The following is an 18,413-nucleotide window of genomic DNA, read 5'->3' as shown; positions in this document are numbered from 1 at the left end:
TCTCTCTTCGATCAAAGACAACAACGTATGAGGCCTAGCCATGAGCTCACACAAATCCTTCCAGTCAAGGCAAGATATCACCGTTATATTTGCAAATGTGACAAGAGATTGCTCGACCACCTGCGACTCTGATCATTGCCCGAAGGATAACGTGATACCGGAGGGACAATGGCTAACCAAAGTCATAACCAAAAGACCTAAAGATGAACCTACCAATTCAACTTTCCATCCTGAGTGCGCTGTGACGGTTTATCCCGAATCTCAATATACCCGCCGGCCTCCTGCAGCCAGCGAAATGCTAAAGAATCCTGATGGATGGTATCATTGTTTTCAAGATAAAGTATTCAATGATTCGAAACATAGTCACTATTGTGCCGCTCCTACCTGTCGTAAGAAATTGCAGCAGGGGGATCTGGTGGAGACTTTCTATCGTTGCTGCAGGGATTTCCCCAGCAAACATTCGAAGAATAGGGTCCTTTCTCACAAAGGAAAGTGTACCGCAGAACTCTTGTCGACATCTCCTGCTCAGTCTATGTCCCAGCTATCTAAAGCCAATCCAGCGGACAGGACAAGAGAAAATCCCCGCACACTTGAATTCCAGTCTGGACAATGTCCCACCTGCCATACGAATTTTCAGGCCGAGCAAAGTGTTGTGTCTTATTGGAGGTCGGCCTGGAAATCGCCCTGGAAAGACGGGGAATACCATCATATTACAGTCCACGAAGGTCGTTGCGAGATTCCGATCCTCAATAACATTGCGATCAATCCGAGCCTCTATATACTGTGATGCTCAGACCAGTCGGTAGTCCAAAGGAACGGACCTTATCAGCTTTCGAAATCAGAACAAACTTCTACCTATCCTTGTCCCGGACCTTGGTGTGAAAAGACGTTAGGAGCCGGAGACTGGACGGCTGACCTGTGCAGAACAACTATGGATAGTGATAGTAACAATGTTGGACATGCCACTGAACATCAAATCCATGTCTGTTCACCAGAGTGTGAGCGAGAAACCGGCGTAGTAGCTGGACCCGATTGTCAAACTGGATTGAAACCACCTTCAGACTTCGAAGCTCATTGGGCTGAAATTATCAACCCCTACGGTGATTAAAACGGCTGATAAGCTCGCCATGAATACTGTCACCGAGCCTCGTCACCCTGATCTGTATCTCTTTGCCGTTGAATTCCCTGGTAGGTTTTCCATACCGGGAGACCCTCTGTCATTGCCCATTTCAAGCTTGTAGCTACTCTCCTGGTCGAGTTGACCACCTCAGAGTCCTTTTTCTTCCCCCTCACGAGTTTTTGTCTCTGATCTCTGACTGTTGACTTATCGCTTTTTCCTTTTTTTCCTTTGACTGCGCTTGACTTGAACGAACCTGTAGACAGTTTTGATGTCATCTTATACCTTGTTCAGCTGCGTTGAGAGCTTCTAGCAAGCCGTATGGCACCTTGGCATGACGGCTAGAGTGATTGCCATTTCTGCGCGCTAGGATGCCTTGTACAGCGCTTCGGGAGTATGGCGATGACGCCCTGCTGACTGATGAATAATGCCTGGAAGTGAACATCAACGTCATTTTGAATGCGATGTCTTGACCCCCAGTTGTAACGAAAAGAACCTTTCTCTGTCAGAACCGTGCAAGATTATGTGACCTGACAAACGTCATCGCTCATCCTCATGTCTGATTCATATCATCGCTACAAAAATCAGAGAAGGACGATTAACCTTTTTTGAATTTGACATAGCATTCTGGCGATGTTCAATGGAAGGGCCCGTTCTAGCCTGGAAGCCATTCTTTTTGAATTTGCCCCGTTTGAGCACCTTTCACTGATGACGAAGAATGAACATGATGTTTTTCGCCTTCTTCCATAACATATCCTTTCACTTATAAGGCTCTTTGTAGACTTCATCGTGATCCCTTCATAGTGAGCTTCCACAGAGTGACGTTTCCTAGGGTTGTGATGTGAAGCTATCCTTTGAGCCTGGCGGCTCTGCCGTGTCCCATCGTTGCTATATAAGATGCTAGTTTGAGGCTACTTTTGGTCGCTCTGTCTTATCATCGATTAATCCCACAGTTCACACGCCATTTGACATCTGTTTTAATCACATTCTCCTATATCTTATCCGACATTTTTCCTTCAGAGATTGCAGCTCGTCATCTTCTTCGAGAACAATGAGCCCGTATGATTACTCCCAAGATCTTTCGATTAAGTTCCACAATCAGAAGAGAGATCGCTCTCTGGTCTGCCAATCTAGATCTTGCCCGGAAAATGATCGTATTATTCCAGCGGGAACATGGATTACTGCAGCTATAAGATCAAGAGCTAGAAATAAACGTATCAACTCAAGCTTCCACGTAGCATGCGCTTTAAGAGAATTCCCTGATTCTCAGTATACCCGGCTGCCTTTTCTGGGTCAAGAATTACGAGAAAATCCATCCAGTTTTGACCGTAACGCTAAACCTTTGAATTCCTCTGACCCTCCGAATATGTACTGCGCCGCTCCTACTTGTCTCAAGCAGTTAAACCTAGAGGATAAGGTAGAGATATTCAGGCGAGCCGGTCACTCGAGAGGTGATCCTAATGACAGGGTCTCAGCCCATGCAGGAAAGTGTACAGCAGAACTCCTGTCAACCGCTAATCCTGCTTCATCTGTTGATCAACTATCTAAAACAGAGGGTAGGGAAAGGGACGGTCCTTACGTACTCGATATCCCATCTGGAGAATGTCCCAGCTGTAATACAGACTTGCTAGACGGTCAAGCTGTCGTATCTTATTGGAAGTCTGACTGGACAAACTGGAGCCATAACCATGTGCGTGTTCACAAAGGTCACTGCGAGCGTCCAATTGTCACAGATCTTCCAATGGATCCCAGTGTCACTGCTTTGATGCAATCCAACCAGTCAGTGGTTCATAGAAACGGACCCTACAGACTTCCAGACATAAACCGCCCTTACAGCTACAAGTGCGCCGGACCTTTTTGCGATAAGTCGATCAAACCGGGGGAATTGACGGCTGATCTGTGCAGTACAACGATGGATAGCAACACTGGTAAGAGGAAAATCAACCATTTCATCAATGTCTGTTCGTCACAGTGCGAGCAGGAAACTGGCATAGTAGCTGGGGATGATTATTACACAGGACAACAACCACCTTCAGATATAGAAGCTCATTGGAGTGCTGTGACCGATACCCAATAAACAAGTTATTGACACCTATAGTCTCGTCACCATCAATATCACTATTATATCATTGTATATATGCCCGCCTATTCTATTTATATCCTAGACAAATTATTTCTGTATTCCTTTTCCCGCTAGAAGCTGTGCCTCGTCTGGACTTGGATTTTTCAGAGAGTTTTTTAAATCTCACAAGGATTTTTTTTCTCCTGGAAAGTTCCTGATCGCCTTCGCCTGTGAATGTAACTATCCTAGCTCATTATGTGAATAGCCTTTATGATAGGTATGATCATGTTGCTACTTGTGGTCAGCATATTCGGTCTATTCAGGCACTCTTATGGTACGATGGCATGACAGCGGAATTGAATGAATTTCTTTCGCACTTTCCACTCCGGGGCCTTGAACGAAACAAGATCCGCCGGCTGAGCTGGCGACGATCAAGGCTGAAGAAGTGATAATGTACATCAGGAGCAGTGAAAATTGTACACAATATGAGGTGTAAATTACTTTTTCAACCATGGGATTTGCTCCTTCGAATACTTATAAGCTCTAAACAAAGCATTACTTTCGACAGGGTAAAATCCTGCAGCTTCAGGCTCAGGATACACGGCAAAGTGAGGACAAACGTATTCCCAGCACATTTCGTTCTGTGTATTTATTTCGATGACTCTTCCGAAAGCACTTTCACACACAAGTGTATTTCCGTTTGGTAGACGTTGGGCGGATCCCATGAAGGGTGTGAAGAATGTTTCCTGTTGATCGAAGGATCCAGTATCAGATTTTTTTTTGTTTCAACGGAGATGCAAATGTGAATACTGACCTTTGGGGAAGCATGCCATTGCCAAACTATCTCTTTTGTTTTTCTATCAATCTCAAGAGCTCTAGACCACTGGAAACTTTCTCTGTGTCTGAAAGCACCATTATCGAATATCTGTCGTGTGAATTATCAATGTTTAGCATCTGTTTCTACCTTTCACTGTAAATCTCCATATCGAAACTCACCAGTATGTTTCCGTTAGGGAGCTCATTTGCATTATGCTGTTGCGCCACCACTGTAGAATCAAGATGCCATATGATCTTTCCAGTCGATTTTTCAATGATGATAACAGCTGAAACACTTCTCAAGGACGCCAAGATATTTCCATCTTTCAACGGACTGATATTACGAATCAAATCAATCATCAGCGCTTGTGTGACGTAAAGTGGAATGTGATTGACTGACTAGATACCATTGATTAACGGCCAATGTTCTCTGGGATAATGAGCTTGTAATGGGAATATCTTTGGATCAAGATGTTCCGATACCCTCCATTCCCAAACAAGTTTACCGTCTTTTACTTCTCGAATTGTATCGGCGTATACTTTTCCATCTGGTGCTTCCTAAGACAGTAAATCTACATCAACCATGATTCTATTTCAATTTACGAGCGAGATGAATCACTTACTGTCCCTTCTACACCTCCAGGTAAAGCGGCTTGTTGTTCAGGAGTTAATACCTCAAGTCCAGCATAGAAAAAATGTCCATCACCCTCGTAAAAGCAGCTATTTCAATGGGTCAGCAGAGAACACAATAACATAGATCACTTGACTGGAAGGGATAGAACTCACTCGTGATGGCCTAAAGGATCACGAAGTTCATGAACGACTTTTCCCTCAGGAGTCAACTCCATATACACCCCTCCACCGTACTTATTGAACTGTATTGTTCATATTAGCCACTGCTCGTCGGTAAACCAACATAACTAGTCACTCACAAAGGGGAAAGGGGCGGTCGCTTCCGGATCTTTCATTCCCACAACAAGATTACCATTTGATAAGATCTTGGCGTATCTTCCTACTCTATATGGTAGGTCCCATGTATGGACATTATCGCCTGCGTTGTTCACGAGATATACCTGACAAAGAATCTCAGCTTTATCCCACCCCACTGGGGAAAAAAAGCGTTATTTACCTTCTTGCCAGTCAATGGAGCTATAACAGTATATCCATCCAGCACCGTCTTCTCGTCGATACCTCTTGTCCCTACACCTCGTCTATAGAATGACCAGCTTATTAGCCTAATCTCCACAACCACCCGAATTCGGAATTTACTTACCTTCGAGTAATGTTTTGGTCCATTTTTCTTTGTTTCTTTTGAGTGAGGTGACAATGTAGTTTATGAAGTGGAGTTGGGGAGTTATTTTGGGCTTGGGTCGCATATTGATTTTATATGCCTTTCTCAGCCCAACTGACACCGTATACCGTATCGGATGCATATGAAAAAGAAATCAAAATCCGAGTAGAGACTTCTCGACACCGATGATCTGGGTGTCTCGGTCCGAGCAAGAAGATGATTCTTTGGTTGGGTAATGGCGTTATCTTCACGGAGTCCGAAGTAAGCACGTTATCTTTCGGTCATGTGAAAATCGACAACATACACCAAAGAGACAAAGGTCCGGATTGACTGTCCTCGGACGATCGGACTACCGGAATGTGGAGGGTTTATTAGATTTGTTGGACGAATCGGTAAATGTCTTTTTTCAGCATTTCCTCTCTTTTTCCTCCATTCGATGATAGCGTTATCTATCGATGGACTGAAATATCCCATCTTTCTTCCCTTTTTTGCCGAACGGATTACCGAGTATCCGAGTATAACTTCTGTCAATTTGCATCATTCACGGAGGAAGACGAAATAACTCTTACAACTATCTCCAATCTTACTGATAACGACAAGTGTCGCAAGATTGCAAAGATAAACGAAATGAATGCTATATAAAGCATCGATCAGGACGATTGGCCCTTTCTCCATCCCTCAGAACTCAACATCGATTACAGACGAGACTGGCCATACGATCCACTTCCATCAAAATGTCAGATTCAGCTATCGACAGGTCTGATTACTACGCCGACTATACCCCCGAAGAGGAAAGACGAGCAGTGAGAAAAGTCGATTTTCTCGTCTTACCTTTCATAGTATTATGTTTCCTCATGCTTCAATTCGTGAGTGTCTTCAAGCGACGAACACAAATTTGTCATGACTAATACCTTGAAATGTTTATAGGACCGAACGAATTTGGGTAATGCTCAAACCGATACGATTCTCAAGGACTTGAACATCACTACAGCCAATGTAAATATTGGTCAAACCCTTTTTACCTTGGGTTTTGTATTATTCGAATTACCAAGTAATGTCATTGCCAAAGCTGTCGGTGTTCATCGTTGGGTACCTTTCATCATTTTCACTTGGGGTCTAATCACCCTTTGTCAAGCTTTCATGACCAGCAAGGGCGGTTTCTACGCTACCAGATTTTTACTTGCTTCAGGAGAGGTCCGTTACACCTTTTCGTTTACGCGTGGAAACTAAGTGCTGATAAGGGTTAATAGGCTGGTTTCATTCCTGGAATGGCTTGGTATATAACCAGATTTTACAAGAATGGCGAATTGAGTTTGAGATTGGCCATTTTCTGGGCAGCCAACAGTTTCGGTAAGTGCCTTCCGTTAGGGTATACTCATGAATATCTGTAGACAACTCTGACCGGTTTGTGAAATAGCTGGTATGGTATCTGGTCCACTTGCGTTGGGTATTCTTCGAGGTTTGAATTTCAAACATGGATGGCATGGTTGGCAGTGGTTGTTTTTGATCGGTGAGCATCTTTCTCACTATAGATTGAATATGTCGAGCTGATCTATCGAAATAGAGGGAATTATGACAATGTTCATAGCGATCATCGCTCTCTTCTACTTACCTTCGACTCCGACCGAAGGTGGCAAATCATTACTATTCCCGATTCTCAACTCTCGGGACGCTGAGATTCTTTCAGCTCGGTTAATTACGGATGATCCCAAGAAAGCTATCGTACATGGCGAAAGAGTGAAATACGTTGATATCAAAGATACATTCCTTGATTGGAGATTATACGGTCACTGCATCGCCGCATTTCTATCTTCGTAAGTGCATTCATATGCGTAGTCAGTCAGCCCTTTTATTTACAGTAAACTGGTAGTGTAATCTTAACTCCTATCAACACATACGGACCATCCGTGATCAAATCCCTTGGATACGCAGGATTTACAGCCAATGGTATGGCCGCTCCTGCTTCTGCCATTGGTTTAGTCTTTTCCGTCACTTTGGCATGGAGTAGTGATCGGGTCAAAGAAAGGGGTATTCATATTTTCATCGCTATGGCTTTATCTTCTGCCGGAAGTCTTTGGCTCGCTCTCGCACCTGATGGAGTTGGTAAAAGGGTTTTATACGGTGGCTACCTCATGACTGCTGGAACGATGGGTTGTGGTCAGGCTATCAATGCTGTGAGTTTTCGTTGTATTTGATGAATACTCAATACTTCCTCTCGAAGCTGATCACGAGAATGGCTGGTTGTAGTCTTGGTTGAGCAGCCGGTTCGAAGAACGTAAACGGCCCATAGCTCTTGCTGCATAGTGAGTAAAACTCCCCTCATGGACAGTACGCCTATATTGATATGTAACGTAGCGTGGCATTCATCCAAATGGCTGGTTTTGCGGGAAGCAATGTATTCAAACCCAAAGATGCTCCTAGATACACGCATGGTTTGGTCATTTGTGGTGTTTGTGCTGTAGCAGGCGGAGTTGTGATGCTTATTTGGAAAGCGTTATATGTTTGGGACGATAAACGAAAGGCTCAAGCAGGAGACGAAACACCAGTAAGTGAGAATTCATAGCTCATCGATGGATATTGGTGAAAAGTGCTAATGGCAATGAAAGCAGGATGTTAGACATCTTGGACACGAAGGTCACAATTCCGATACCGGCTATCACAATGAAGAGAAATAAAAAGTTGTACTTCGGTTTATGGCTAGAGATAATGACTGTTATATATGCATCGGTTCTTTTGTTTACCATTGGTTCATTTGGAACAGCGTCCTCCAAAACTCGTCAGGTACCACATTTGCCTCTGGTAAATTATGAGCTGACGTTGGCGCAGAAGCAGCATCTCGAAGGAGTTGTTCCAATTCTTCTATTGAAGCTATTCACACGATATCAGCCAATGTTTAAAATCTTTGCAAGACTTACTTATGTTGTTTTCTGTAAAATTGTTTGGAGGCTGATCATCTGTTCTTTTCCTTTTCCGAGACTCCGCTTGAACTTGATCTGTTTCCAAAAGGGCTTTCAAAACTTTGACACCTCTTAAGGCCACCGGGCTGGTTCTGGAGATGGGTCTACTCAATAACGTGAGGCAGTGATCATTACTGTTTTTCTGCGAGATGCAGAAATCCTACTTACTCAAGTAAGGAGAGTGCCATTTTAACTCCATTTCGATGTTTGTCTCTAGTTTGGGAATCTTGAGTACCTCTTACGAGATCGGCAGAGATGATCAAACCACTTGTCCAAACATGAACCAGCACTACCCACCATTTACATAAAGTTTGAGGACTTTGTTTGACGAGATCGAGTAAAGCATAAGCTGATTCAAGACAAACTTTTGTCGAATAAGAATAACGAGGATCATCGTATCCTCTCACCATATATGAACGATGTAATCTCATTATTCTATTATGTAAAGTTATACCCATAAAAATCCTCTGCTCGACTAAATATCTTTTTGATCCAGCAAAAGAAAGTTCAAACGCCTGTGTCAAATCAGGTCGTAATTGTATTGGTAAATTTTCATATACTTGTCTAAACCTTTTGTCCAATGACATGATATCTTCATATGAAGCATCGGGGAAATTTAGATTCACAGCATCGATGAAGCTTCTTACTACTATCGCAAAGTTGATCTTGCATAAATGAAATGTAGAACTATTGATGTCTTTTATCGGTCTTGAAAAATATGATGATCCTCCTCGAATCTCTTCATCTTCGACATTGGCGAATTTCCCAGTGGACGAATGGGAAAGGTTGATAGAATAGCTGAAACCACTGTTGGAAGCTGTGTAAGCATCTTGACAAACCAACGACCACCATATCCTCCTTCCGATCTATCACTGAGTTTCAGCAGACATTGCAATCGATAGGATCGTTACTGACCTCTCTCTCTATTGCACCTTGCTCGTCTGATATGTGAGTTTCATTGGGTATGCGCTGTGATGCAGTAAGCTTGCAACGTACATGATGCGATTCGGCTTGGCTCACTGAAAGGCCCATACAGATTGCCATCTTGATAGCGGTTCCCAGCAGACTTTTCGCTGCAGTGACGCGGTTCTTGTTATTCAGGTAGATATTTAGACAGATTATAGTTTGCAGTGTCTCCATGGTAGGTTGATTTAGGAAATCAGAGTATGCCAGAGCGTCTTCGCAGGCCTGTAAGACAAGATTGAATCAACTCATTCTGCTCCTTGCCATATATATTAGGACTTACGGCAACCAATTCGGCTTCTAATGTCGCGTTCGTACTCAGCTCTTCGTCACCGAAATGATCTCCTAAACACAGGACGATGTACAATAAAGCGAGCCATCGAGAATGAACTGTCTCGCAACGCTGAGAGATGGACATCGTCCAAAATCGATTATACTGAGCCAAGAACGTAGGAAGATGTAAAGGGTGATGAATCTAAATGAAGGGTGTTAGTTCAGCGGACACAGAGATCATATCTCACTCACCCATTCGACCCGTTCAAGCTGAGCAGGTATTGTGACCGTCAGTAAAAGGTGATTAGAAATGAACGGGTAACTCCTACATATAATCTCAACTAAGAGAGAGTCAGCGGAAACGAAGGTATCCAATGCTTAAAAACACTCACTAATGTGTCTGCTTCCGCTGCGAGACCGGGCATTGCTGATCAGTTCAGGTTATGCCAATCTTCATTATAAAATGGAAGTGTACCCACCTCTACTTGGTAAAGGCTTCATTAGACGTTCTGTGACCAGATGTTCTGTCCAGACACCTTCACCGTCAAAGGGGAAAGCCTGACGTGGTGTACTTCCCTTTGGAGTATTACCGTTCGTAGGAAGACCTTTCGGATCGTTCAAGATGGAGTGATCTAATTGTTCAGCATGTACAACTGTATGAGGTACATCTACCGTTGGAGGGGTAGAGTCCCTTGATTCGACCTGGACAGCATAACGTGGTATATGCGGTTGCGTCGAGGATGACCTACTTCATACGATCAGATGGGTTGCGCTGTTGTCAAACACTTGTCTACTTACGGGGAAGCAGTTGAGGGCATTTCATCCTCGAGGGGAATACCGTTAGAAGGCCATTCGCATGTGATTGATTTACGTTTACATTGTCCGCATACTCGATGTCTGTCGCACTGTATTCGGTGTCGTAGCCTGTCAGTGTTATAATACCAAGGCCAAATCTCGAGAACAACGTAGCATTGGATGTCGTGATGCATACAGCAGCGTATAGCATCGTTCCTCCCAGCCCTGAAGAAGCTGAGAGCAGTGCTTGTACGGGACTGGTTCCTCCAACAAGCAGGAAGGCAAAAGAGCAAACGTTCCCGAGGCACTCGGTTTTTGGCTGATGGTCACACCTTATCGCATAATCGCGTTGACCCTAAAAAGACTGCAGATGCACGGATGTGACTAACCTTTATCTTTCTATTCCGACATGGTATACCTTTTATCGTGAACTCATCAGTCCTATACAATTGAATCCACTTCGCTAGAACTTACACGTGTAAGCCTTTCTTCCACTCATCCTGTATACTAAATCTGTTGTGCCTTTAATGAATGTTTCAATAAGAGCGATCGCGTGTAATCGAATAATAAATGGAATTCCGAGATGTTTTTCCAAAGTCGCGCTCTCAGTTGGAACAGACATGATTGATATGTGAAAGAATTCCGGAGATCCGAATAACGTGATTTTTCCTGTCTACCTGTCTCCTGTCTTTTGTCTGACTTCTTTTCTATTATGGCATTGGTAGAGAGCAGTATTCCAATCCCGTGTATATCGGATTGTACTGAATGAATGCTTATCTCTCGTTCAATATCCATTCAACCGTTTACATTTCGATCATCCTTGGTCATTAGTTGTTATGCATTGTTCAATTTCTTGGATCGATCTGGGACTCAAGTCTGACAGCTACAGACAGATAGACTAGCATTAACAAGCAAATATCCATTATATATTCTAAAATGTCTTGGACATCAGCACAATTACTCGAAGCATTCTTAACGACAACATCAGATCAAATAATCCCATTGACTGCAAAAGGAGTTTCATCAGGATGTAAAGTCTTTGGTGCTGCTATATTTCGTAAATCAGATTTAACAGTTGTCAACTTTGCTACTAATGATGAAACTTCAAGTCCACTTTTGGTAACTATTACACTTCCGCACATGTTAAATTCCTTCTCCATGTTTGTTTCAAGTGAGCTGACCAAAAGAGTTCGGATGTATGGTCGATAGCATGGAGAAATAAATTGTATTCAGCAATTTTACGCTTTACCAAAAGATCAAAGACCATCTACTAAAGATTGTATATTTTTCTCAACACATGAACCTTGCTCTTTATGTGAGTTACACCCAATAATATGCACAATCTGTATAACTCGATGCAAAAGTCGTGCTGATTCTTTCACCTTTATTCATTTCAACAGGTTTATCGGGTATAACCTGGTCTGGATTCGATAATATCAATTTCTTGTTCACATATGAAGACACAAAAGACACGTTCAATATTCCACATGATATCAAGATTCTAGAAGAGGTATGTATATCTCGTGACCTCGATTCTTTCTGATAATCTCGCTCACGATTGGAATCCTCCATTCTTTCCAATAGGTGTTCAAGGTCCCCTCTGTAAATATCAGCGAATCCTCCGCTGAGCTGTCAGAGAGACCATTATACAACAAATCGAATTCATTCTGGAAAGCCAAATCCGTTTCTGAATTAGTCAATGATTTATCAGGCCAAGAGCAGATAGACATGCAGCAAAAAGTACAAGAGATAAAACAAAAATATAACGATCTATCCAGTGTTTATCAAGACAGCAAGGAAGACAGTGATATACCACTTTCATAGATATACAGTACGACGGCATTATGCATCTTGCTATAATCATTAGTAGCACAATGAAAATATTCGTATGAGGACATATGATTGCATTCAAATCAGTTCAGAATACTTGACTAGCAAGCTCTAATATAGATAATACCCAAAAAAAAAACTACCAGAGAGAAAGTGAGGGGTATCTGAAGAAAACCATATTTATAGAAACAAGTAATAAGAATAATGAAAACATGATTGTCCATTGAGCTAGGGAAGAAAAGATACAGATAAATGCAGAAGATTATAATCGATTTTGCTGTTCACGGCAGTCCTATTGAGCTTCACCAATATCCTCTTCACCTTGACTGTACCTACTTCCATCGCTTACACCACTTCCTCTTGCCTTTCCTGATGGAGCAGAAAGACCTGTCGTTGGTCTCTCACCTGTGGGACTTGTTACGCTTCTAGGACCAGGAGGTGGGAGAGCATCTACTTTGGCTGAAGAGACAGTACCGTTGTTGAGATGTACAAATGATCTCATGTCTCCTGGAGCGGGAGCTGATGGAGGTGGCATAGAAGTGGAATCATCAGAAACTTTCTTGCCGAGAGAAGTGAGCAACCTCATACCACTGTTCTGTCGGGTGGCGGTTGGTTTAGGTTGTGAAACGGGTTGTGCCAAAGGAGCGGTGCCGAATGTAGGTGTTGTAGGACCGGTGGGAGAGACTTTTCCTCGGGCGGCGTAAACGGCAAGCATTTGATCGGGACCGTAAGCGACAGTGGAAGAACCGGCAATAGGGGAAGGAGCTGAGGGCAAAGATACAGGTGGCATATTGTCAAGGGCTTCGACTTCGTTGTCATCGTAAGCAGCAGGGTTGGGAGAGGCTTGAGAGATCATTGATCGTCGATACAGTACAGCGGCTTCCATATCCCTCAACTCATCTACACTACCTCTGGCACTAGCAGCGGACTTGAAATCATCAGCGGATAAAGCAGAAGCAATTGACTCTCTTCTTTTATCACCGCCGCCAAGAGACATGAAGCTTCTTCGGCCAGTTCGGGTACCTGATCCAACCTTCCTCATATCTGTTTGATCGAAGCCATGAGGACCTTGTACTTGAGATGGAGAAATTTGGATATCGTCGTCATCTTCGATCGCGGAACCAGTAGCATAAGCAGCGGACCTTCTGTTGGTGGGGGTAGACGTGAGTTCGTGAGCTGACTTAGAAGCACCCGGGTTCTTGAATACACCTGAATGAACGTTAGGTCGAATATCACCACCAAAAGATAATCTAGATCGCCTATCGGGTCTTGCAGATTCGGCAAATAAAATTCTTGATTGTCTGACATTTCCATCAGGTAATACCAAAGAACCTCGATTGACGTTTTCTGCTGATTGAGTCCGGAGCGAAGCGAGGTCGGGTCTTTGGAAGTGAGTGTGAGCGCCGGCACCAGCCATGTTGTTCTCGACAGCAAAGACAGAGGAAGTAGGTCGAGCAGATCCACCATAAGTTGACATGCTGGGTCGTTCGCCCATTGAAGGTCTACCACCCATCGAGGGTCGACCAAGGATGGATCGAGGTTTTTCTCCGGGGAGTCCACCTTTCTCCCATTCGAGATTGGAGTGAGTGGATAAAGCTTGAGACCATCTCTTTCTTTTCTCGTTTTCTCTGTTTCTCCAGAATTTTACTGCTACAGCGATTAAAACAGCAACTACCAACAACGGTACGATAACAGCAGCGGCGATAGCACCTTTGGAGATACCAGATTTGTCGGAAGTGTTTGTGCTGGAGACGTCTTGGAATACAGCGTCTTTAGATTGAGTAGCAGCTGCGGCGGCGGTCGATGTCTTGACTTGACCATTGGCTGTGGTGGTAGAGAACATTGCAGAAGCAGGATAGTTCACTGTGAAAACAGGTCCAGCGGGTACATTCCCGGTGTCCCAAGATTCAGCGCCACTGGCAACAATGTTCATTTGAAGTTGAGCGGTTTCAGTATCGTTCCACCATCTGGGTTGGAAGTTGACTGAGAATTGACCGGCTGAGAAGTCTTTACCGGCGAATTGTTTGATCAATCCTCCTGATGATGAATAAAGGTAGAGGTCGATTTGAGCAGAAGAGACCGCGCATGTAGTGTCCCATTTGAAGACAACGGGTTGAGTAGCATCGACTTTGTCGGTAGATGTGGGATAAACGTAGAGACCACCATTGTTAAGGTCACAAGCTGGACAAGTATCTCGTCAGCGCACGCAGATACTATGACACCGAAGGGATACTCACCTCGTTTCTGGTGATTACGAGAAGAGTGGGAGTGACCACCAGCGAGGCCGACTCGGCCAGCAAATGAAGGAATGCCCATCTTCGATGGTGAGGAGTAGGAATAAGATGTGTATCAACGGATGTTGCAAGGCTGCAATTTGACGACGAAGAAGGCGGTTTGTGCGTTAGGGAACAGGATTCGAGGTGTAAAGGAAAAGGGAGTAACAGTGGAGTATTGATTCTTGGTCAGCGCAATGCTCATGCAATATCATCTCATTGATAGAATACGACGGAAGAGAGAGTATCAAAATGGGACGTTGGTGTAAACCAAGTGGCTGATACCAGATATGTGCAGACCACCAATAAGGTGAAACATGATGAAACTCACCAAGCCGACTGGGCAGGACGCTTTCAAGTCTACGACTGTTTGGTTTTTCTTTCCGTTAATCTACGAGATGGTAGATTGTTGATCAGTTGAAAATAACAATAGGTTTCCAGAAACCTTTTTGATTGTCTCTGTGCTCTTTATTGCCTGTTAACGAGAGCAAAGGGATTGAGGTTGACTGTAATGAAAGGGATGACTTCTGTTGAGTGTGGAGATGATTTGAAAGGAAGAGATGACGAGGTGTTTGTCGTCCTTGGTTGTTGATCGTTTATAGGTGGAAGGGTATCAGGAGGATGGTGTTGTATTGATTGATGAGATGAGGATGATAAGTCTTCCGAAGAATGAACGACTCTTGTAAGTGAAAGTGATGGTTGAATACGAGAAGGTGGAGCGAATTCGGAAGTGCCGGTTGATGCTATGTTCGTTTTTCTTGTGAATGAACAAATGGACAAAAGGGAGAGAGAAACGATCAATGCGTTGAATTGCTGTGTCGTTGCAGTCTTGGTTGTTCCGATCAAAACGTCCTTTGGAATGTTCAACGTCGTTGGTCGTGGTGACGATGAGCGAGATGTTAAAAATGAAGAATACTTGACGAATGAGAAAAACTTATAACATGTCAAATGCATACTGTCTCCTTCATCTCATCCAATGGCATCACTGTCCCTCTCATCCAAAAACAACAATGCTGTGATGATTCTATTCTTTTGTTCATATCGTTGAAAGGGACCCTAAAAAAACAACAACATGATTTACCATGTTTATCCCGTCTATTGTTGTATGTTTGTTCTCGCTCCTTTGTTTACTTTATTTCATTTCATGTTACAACCCCAAAAATCAATAAACAACTTGAAAATGCTCTTCCTCTCCTCTTTCCCCTTCATAGTGGGAAATTGTTCAGGTACAATAAGGGGGATAAAATGCAAATCCCCTCGTTGTTCAGGGGTTGTGTTTGTGGCGGATGATATGTTTGTTCAGACGGTTGATACTTGATGTCATGAAATCATGGGATCAAAACATGAGATTGAAAGACGTAGTGACGACTATGCTGTGCTACTACGTACTAGCGCTGGGTAATCCGCATCGTTCAGGTGATAAAGATGATGTTTTCATCATGTATCTGAGAGATGTAATCTCATTAAAAAAAGAGAGTGAAAGTCGTAATAAAAATCTTTCCATGTCTGCAGTATGAGTCGGGCCGAAACAGGCCTAGAATAGCTCATGCCACGTGGCCATGAAACGAGGTTTTATATCCGTGGTTTCCTGCCGTTCGGCATTCCAGCGGATGTCAAAACTTATATGTTGGCATGCAATTGTAAATCTGACCGAATGAGATCTATCTCAGCGAGTAATACAAGCTGTCATAATGCCTAAAGTAAGATTCGGGCGGATGGACAGACATCACACGATTTAGTCGCAAGTATTTCAAATGACGGAATTTGCGGTTGTTGGTAACGGTTTAATACGCGGGTATGTCACTTCGACTTGGACTGTTTCTGCAAATATTTATCGTTATGCAGCAAGAGAGCGGATCCAAACCTTCGATAAATCATAAGCTCTGGTAGGATTGGACATGCTCTACGGTGAAACGAGTGGTAGCGATGTTATCTCAGCGTTGTTTCCTTGAGAGTGAATGATGAACTCATTCGTTGGGGATCCAGCCATGCCATGATTACTGTTCGTCCTTGACCATAAAGACTATTTCGAACTGAAAAAGTCCTCAAAGCTAGCTCTTTTTACCGTTGCAACATTACTGTATGCCACACTCGGAATACGCCGGTCCGTCTTCCTTATCCGTTCTTTATTTCGCACACGTTTTCATTGCCACTTTCCACCCTGAGAGGATGCACTTTGTTCGACTTAATTCCGTCATATTCACTTTGTATCCCACCTCCTCTCCCATCCTCTTCAACTTCCCCAATTATTTCTGTTCTTTCATCTTGACTCAAAAATATCATTCAAAACAAAGACACAAAACACCACTTTCCATCTAGTGATACTTTCCTACCATCCACAACATATCCAACAACATAAACAAAATGACCAACGCTCTTGACGCCCTTAAAGCGTATGTTATCTTTCTTGTTTCCGAATGACTATGTTCCATCTTTCGTAAGCTGACTATTCTAAACGTTCTGCCTTTCTTGGAAACTTCACAGCACCGGCACTGTTGTCGTTTCCGACACTGGAGATTTCGGAGCCATCGATGCCTTCAAGCCTCAAGATGCTACCACCAACCCTTCCCTCATGTAAGTTGAAGCAAATTCCGCATTCCTCCATTGTTTCTTCCATCTTCTTTTATATACCCCTTTGAAGTAGAAGAGGATGTCAATTGCTAATCCCTCGCTGTTCTGTGACAGTCTCGCTGCTACCAAGCTCGAGAAATACGCCAAGCTCATTGACCCCGCTGTCGAGTACGCCAAGAAGAAGGGAGGGTAAGTCGACTTTTATTACAGGATTTGTCATTCAACAGGATATGTCTCTTTAACAAGGTTGAGCATGAACGCTAATAATGATTTTAAAACTTACTCAGTGACATTGACGTTCAATCTGAGAACGCTCTTGACCGACTTCTCGTAGAATTCGGTACTGAAATCCTCAAGATCATTCCCGGTCGAGTCTCAACCGAAGTTGACGCTTCATTCTCTTTCGACACCCGTAAGTCATGTGCCAATCACGGATAGACCTGTTCTGACACGACTGACATTGCTTCTCAGAGGCCACCATCAACAAAGCTCACCAAATCATTGACCTTTACAAAGAACAAGGCATCAACAAGGACCGAGTTCTGATCAAGATTGCTTCCACCTACGAAGGTATCCAAGCCGCTAAGAAGCTTGAGGAAGAGGGTATCCAGTGAGTCTACCCTCATTCGCGCTAATGCACTTGGAACTGATCCAATTACGTTGTTTAGCTGTAACCTCACCCTCCTCTTCGGTTTCGGTCAAGCTGTCGCCTGTGCCGAAGCCGGTGTTACCCTTATCTCTCCTTTCGTCGGCCGAGTGAGTGAGAGAATACTCTTTCTGCTCATAACATCTGACTGATATCCTAATGTTGTGGTAGATTCTCGATTGGTACAAGAAGGCTAACCCCGACACCACCTACAACTCCGAGACCGACCCAGGAGTCAAATCTGTTCAAAAGATCTTCAAGTGAGTCCAGTCGTAGAAGAGTCCAACGACGATTGTGCTCATTTGTTCGCTTTCTTCCTTAGCTACTACAAACAACACGGTTACAAGACCATCGTTATGGGTGCTTCTTTCCGAAACGTTGGTGAAATCACTGCTCTCGCCGGTTGTGACTACTTGACCATTGCTCCTAAACTCTTGGAAGAATTGGCCAAATCCAAGTAAGTCAACCAAGAAACACCTCTCCGTGTTTCATTAATGCTGATCACTCAACAACCTACTACCTTGTTCAGCGATGAAGTACCTAAGAAACTTGATTCTAAAGACGCCAGCTCTGCTCCTATCGACAAAGTTTCATACCTTGATGACGAAGCTAAATTCAGATGGGCACTCTTCGAGGACCAAATGGCTTTCGACAAGCTTCACGAAGGTATCAGAGGTTTCGCTAAAGATGGTCAAGCTCTTAAAGATTTGATCAAGGCCAAACTCCAATAAGCGGATTCATTATCTATTCTAGTTCAGGAGAGGATGAAACAGACCTTCAAGTACACAGTTTCAGGAATGGAAGCCGATGAGGAAGGAT

General features: G+C 43.6%; 6 protein-coding genes across 6 annotated transcripts; 3 read left to right on the top strand and 3 right to left on the bottom strand.

Annotated features, from left to right (window-relative positions):
* Nucleotides 1–3,676: 3,676 nt before the first annotated feature.
* Nucleotides 3,677–5,291, bottom strand: IL334_000383 (uncharacterized protein; the record flags this gene model as incomplete). Its single annotated transcript, XM_062932167.1, has 9 exons — nt 3,677–3,925; nt 3,994–4,104; nt 4,176–4,329; nt 4,396–4,553; nt 4,619–4,715; nt 4,782–4,870; nt 4,928–5,068; nt 5,125–5,206; nt 5,269–5,291. 9 exons carry the CDS (start codon nt 5,289–5,291, stop codon nt 3,677–3,679), a joined length of 1,104 nt encoding a protein of 367 aa, XP_062788218.1.
* A 729-nt stretch (nt 5,292–6,020) lies between these two features.
* On the top strand, nt 6,021–7,961 carry IL334_000382 (uncharacterized protein; the record flags this gene model as incomplete). Its single annotated transcript, XM_062932166.1, has 9 exons — nt 6,021–6,152; nt 6,214–6,480; nt 6,537–6,636; nt 6,704–6,796; nt 6,851–7,100; nt 7,157–7,460; nt 7,534–7,589; nt 7,642–7,831; nt 7,896–7,961. 9 exons carry the CDS (start codon nt 6,021–6,023, stop codon nt 7,959–7,961), a joined length of 1,458 nt encoding a protein of 485 aa, XP_062788217.1.
* A 62-nt stretch (nt 7,962–8,023) lies between these two features.
* Nucleotides 8,024–10,773, bottom strand: IL334_000381 (uncharacterized protein; the record flags this gene model as incomplete). Its single annotated transcript, XM_062932165.1, has 12 exons — nt 8,024–8,154; nt 8,202–8,347; nt 8,412–9,109; nt 9,159–9,212; nt 9,264–9,431; nt 9,490–9,681; nt 9,732–9,749; nt 9,872–9,888; nt 9,959–10,224; nt 10,278–10,384; nt 10,664–10,692; nt 10,749–10,773. The coding sequence occupies 12 exons, from the start codon at nt 10,771–10,773 to the stop codon at nt 8,024–8,026; spliced, it is 1,851 nt and encodes a 616-aa protein (XP_062788216.1).
* A 437-nt stretch (nt 10,774–11,210) lies between these two features.
* Nucleotides 11,211–12,098, top strand: IL334_000380 (uncharacterized protein; the record flags this gene model as incomplete). Its single annotated transcript, XM_062932164.1, has 4 exons — nt 11,211–11,393; nt 11,484–11,589; nt 11,675–11,784; nt 11,859–12,098. The coding sequence occupies 4 exons, from the start codon at nt 11,211–11,213 to the stop codon at nt 12,096–12,098; spliced, it is 639 nt and encodes a 212-aa protein (XP_062788215.1).
* A 298-nt stretch (nt 12,099–12,396) lies between these two features.
* Nucleotides 12,397–14,420, bottom strand: IL334_000379 (uncharacterized protein; the record flags this gene model as incomplete). Its single annotated transcript, XM_062932163.1, has 2 exons — nt 12,397–14,285; nt 14,342–14,420. The coding sequence occupies 2 exons, from the start codon at nt 14,418–14,420 to the stop codon at nt 12,397–12,399; spliced, it is 1,968 nt and encodes a 655-aa protein (XP_062788214.1).
* Nucleotides 14,421–16,741: 2,321 nt separating this feature from the next.
* Nucleotides 16,742–18,325, top strand: IL334_000378 (transaldolase; the record flags this gene model as incomplete). The annotated part of the gene is made up of 9 exons (XM_062932162.1): nt 16,742–16,770; nt 16,862–16,951; nt 17,063–17,137; nt 17,236–17,360; nt 17,420–17,558; nt 17,617–17,704; nt 17,766–17,854; nt 17,917–18,051; nt 18,124–18,325. 9 exons carry the CDS (start codon nt 16,742–16,744, stop codon nt 18,323–18,325), a joined length of 972 nt encoding a protein of 323 aa, XP_062788213.1.
* Nucleotides 18,326–18,413: the final 88 nt, after the last annotated feature.

Source organism: Kwoniella shivajii, chromosome 1, assembly GCF_035658355.1.
Source record: "Kwoniella shivajii chromosome 1, complete sequence".
NCBI lineage: Eukaryota > Fungi > Basidiomycota > Tremellomycetes > Tremellales > Cryptococcaceae > Kwoniella > Kwoniella shivajii.
The sequence above is the reverse complement of the archived record's forward strand: the minus strand, read 5'-3'. Positions and strand labels throughout refer to the sequence as shown.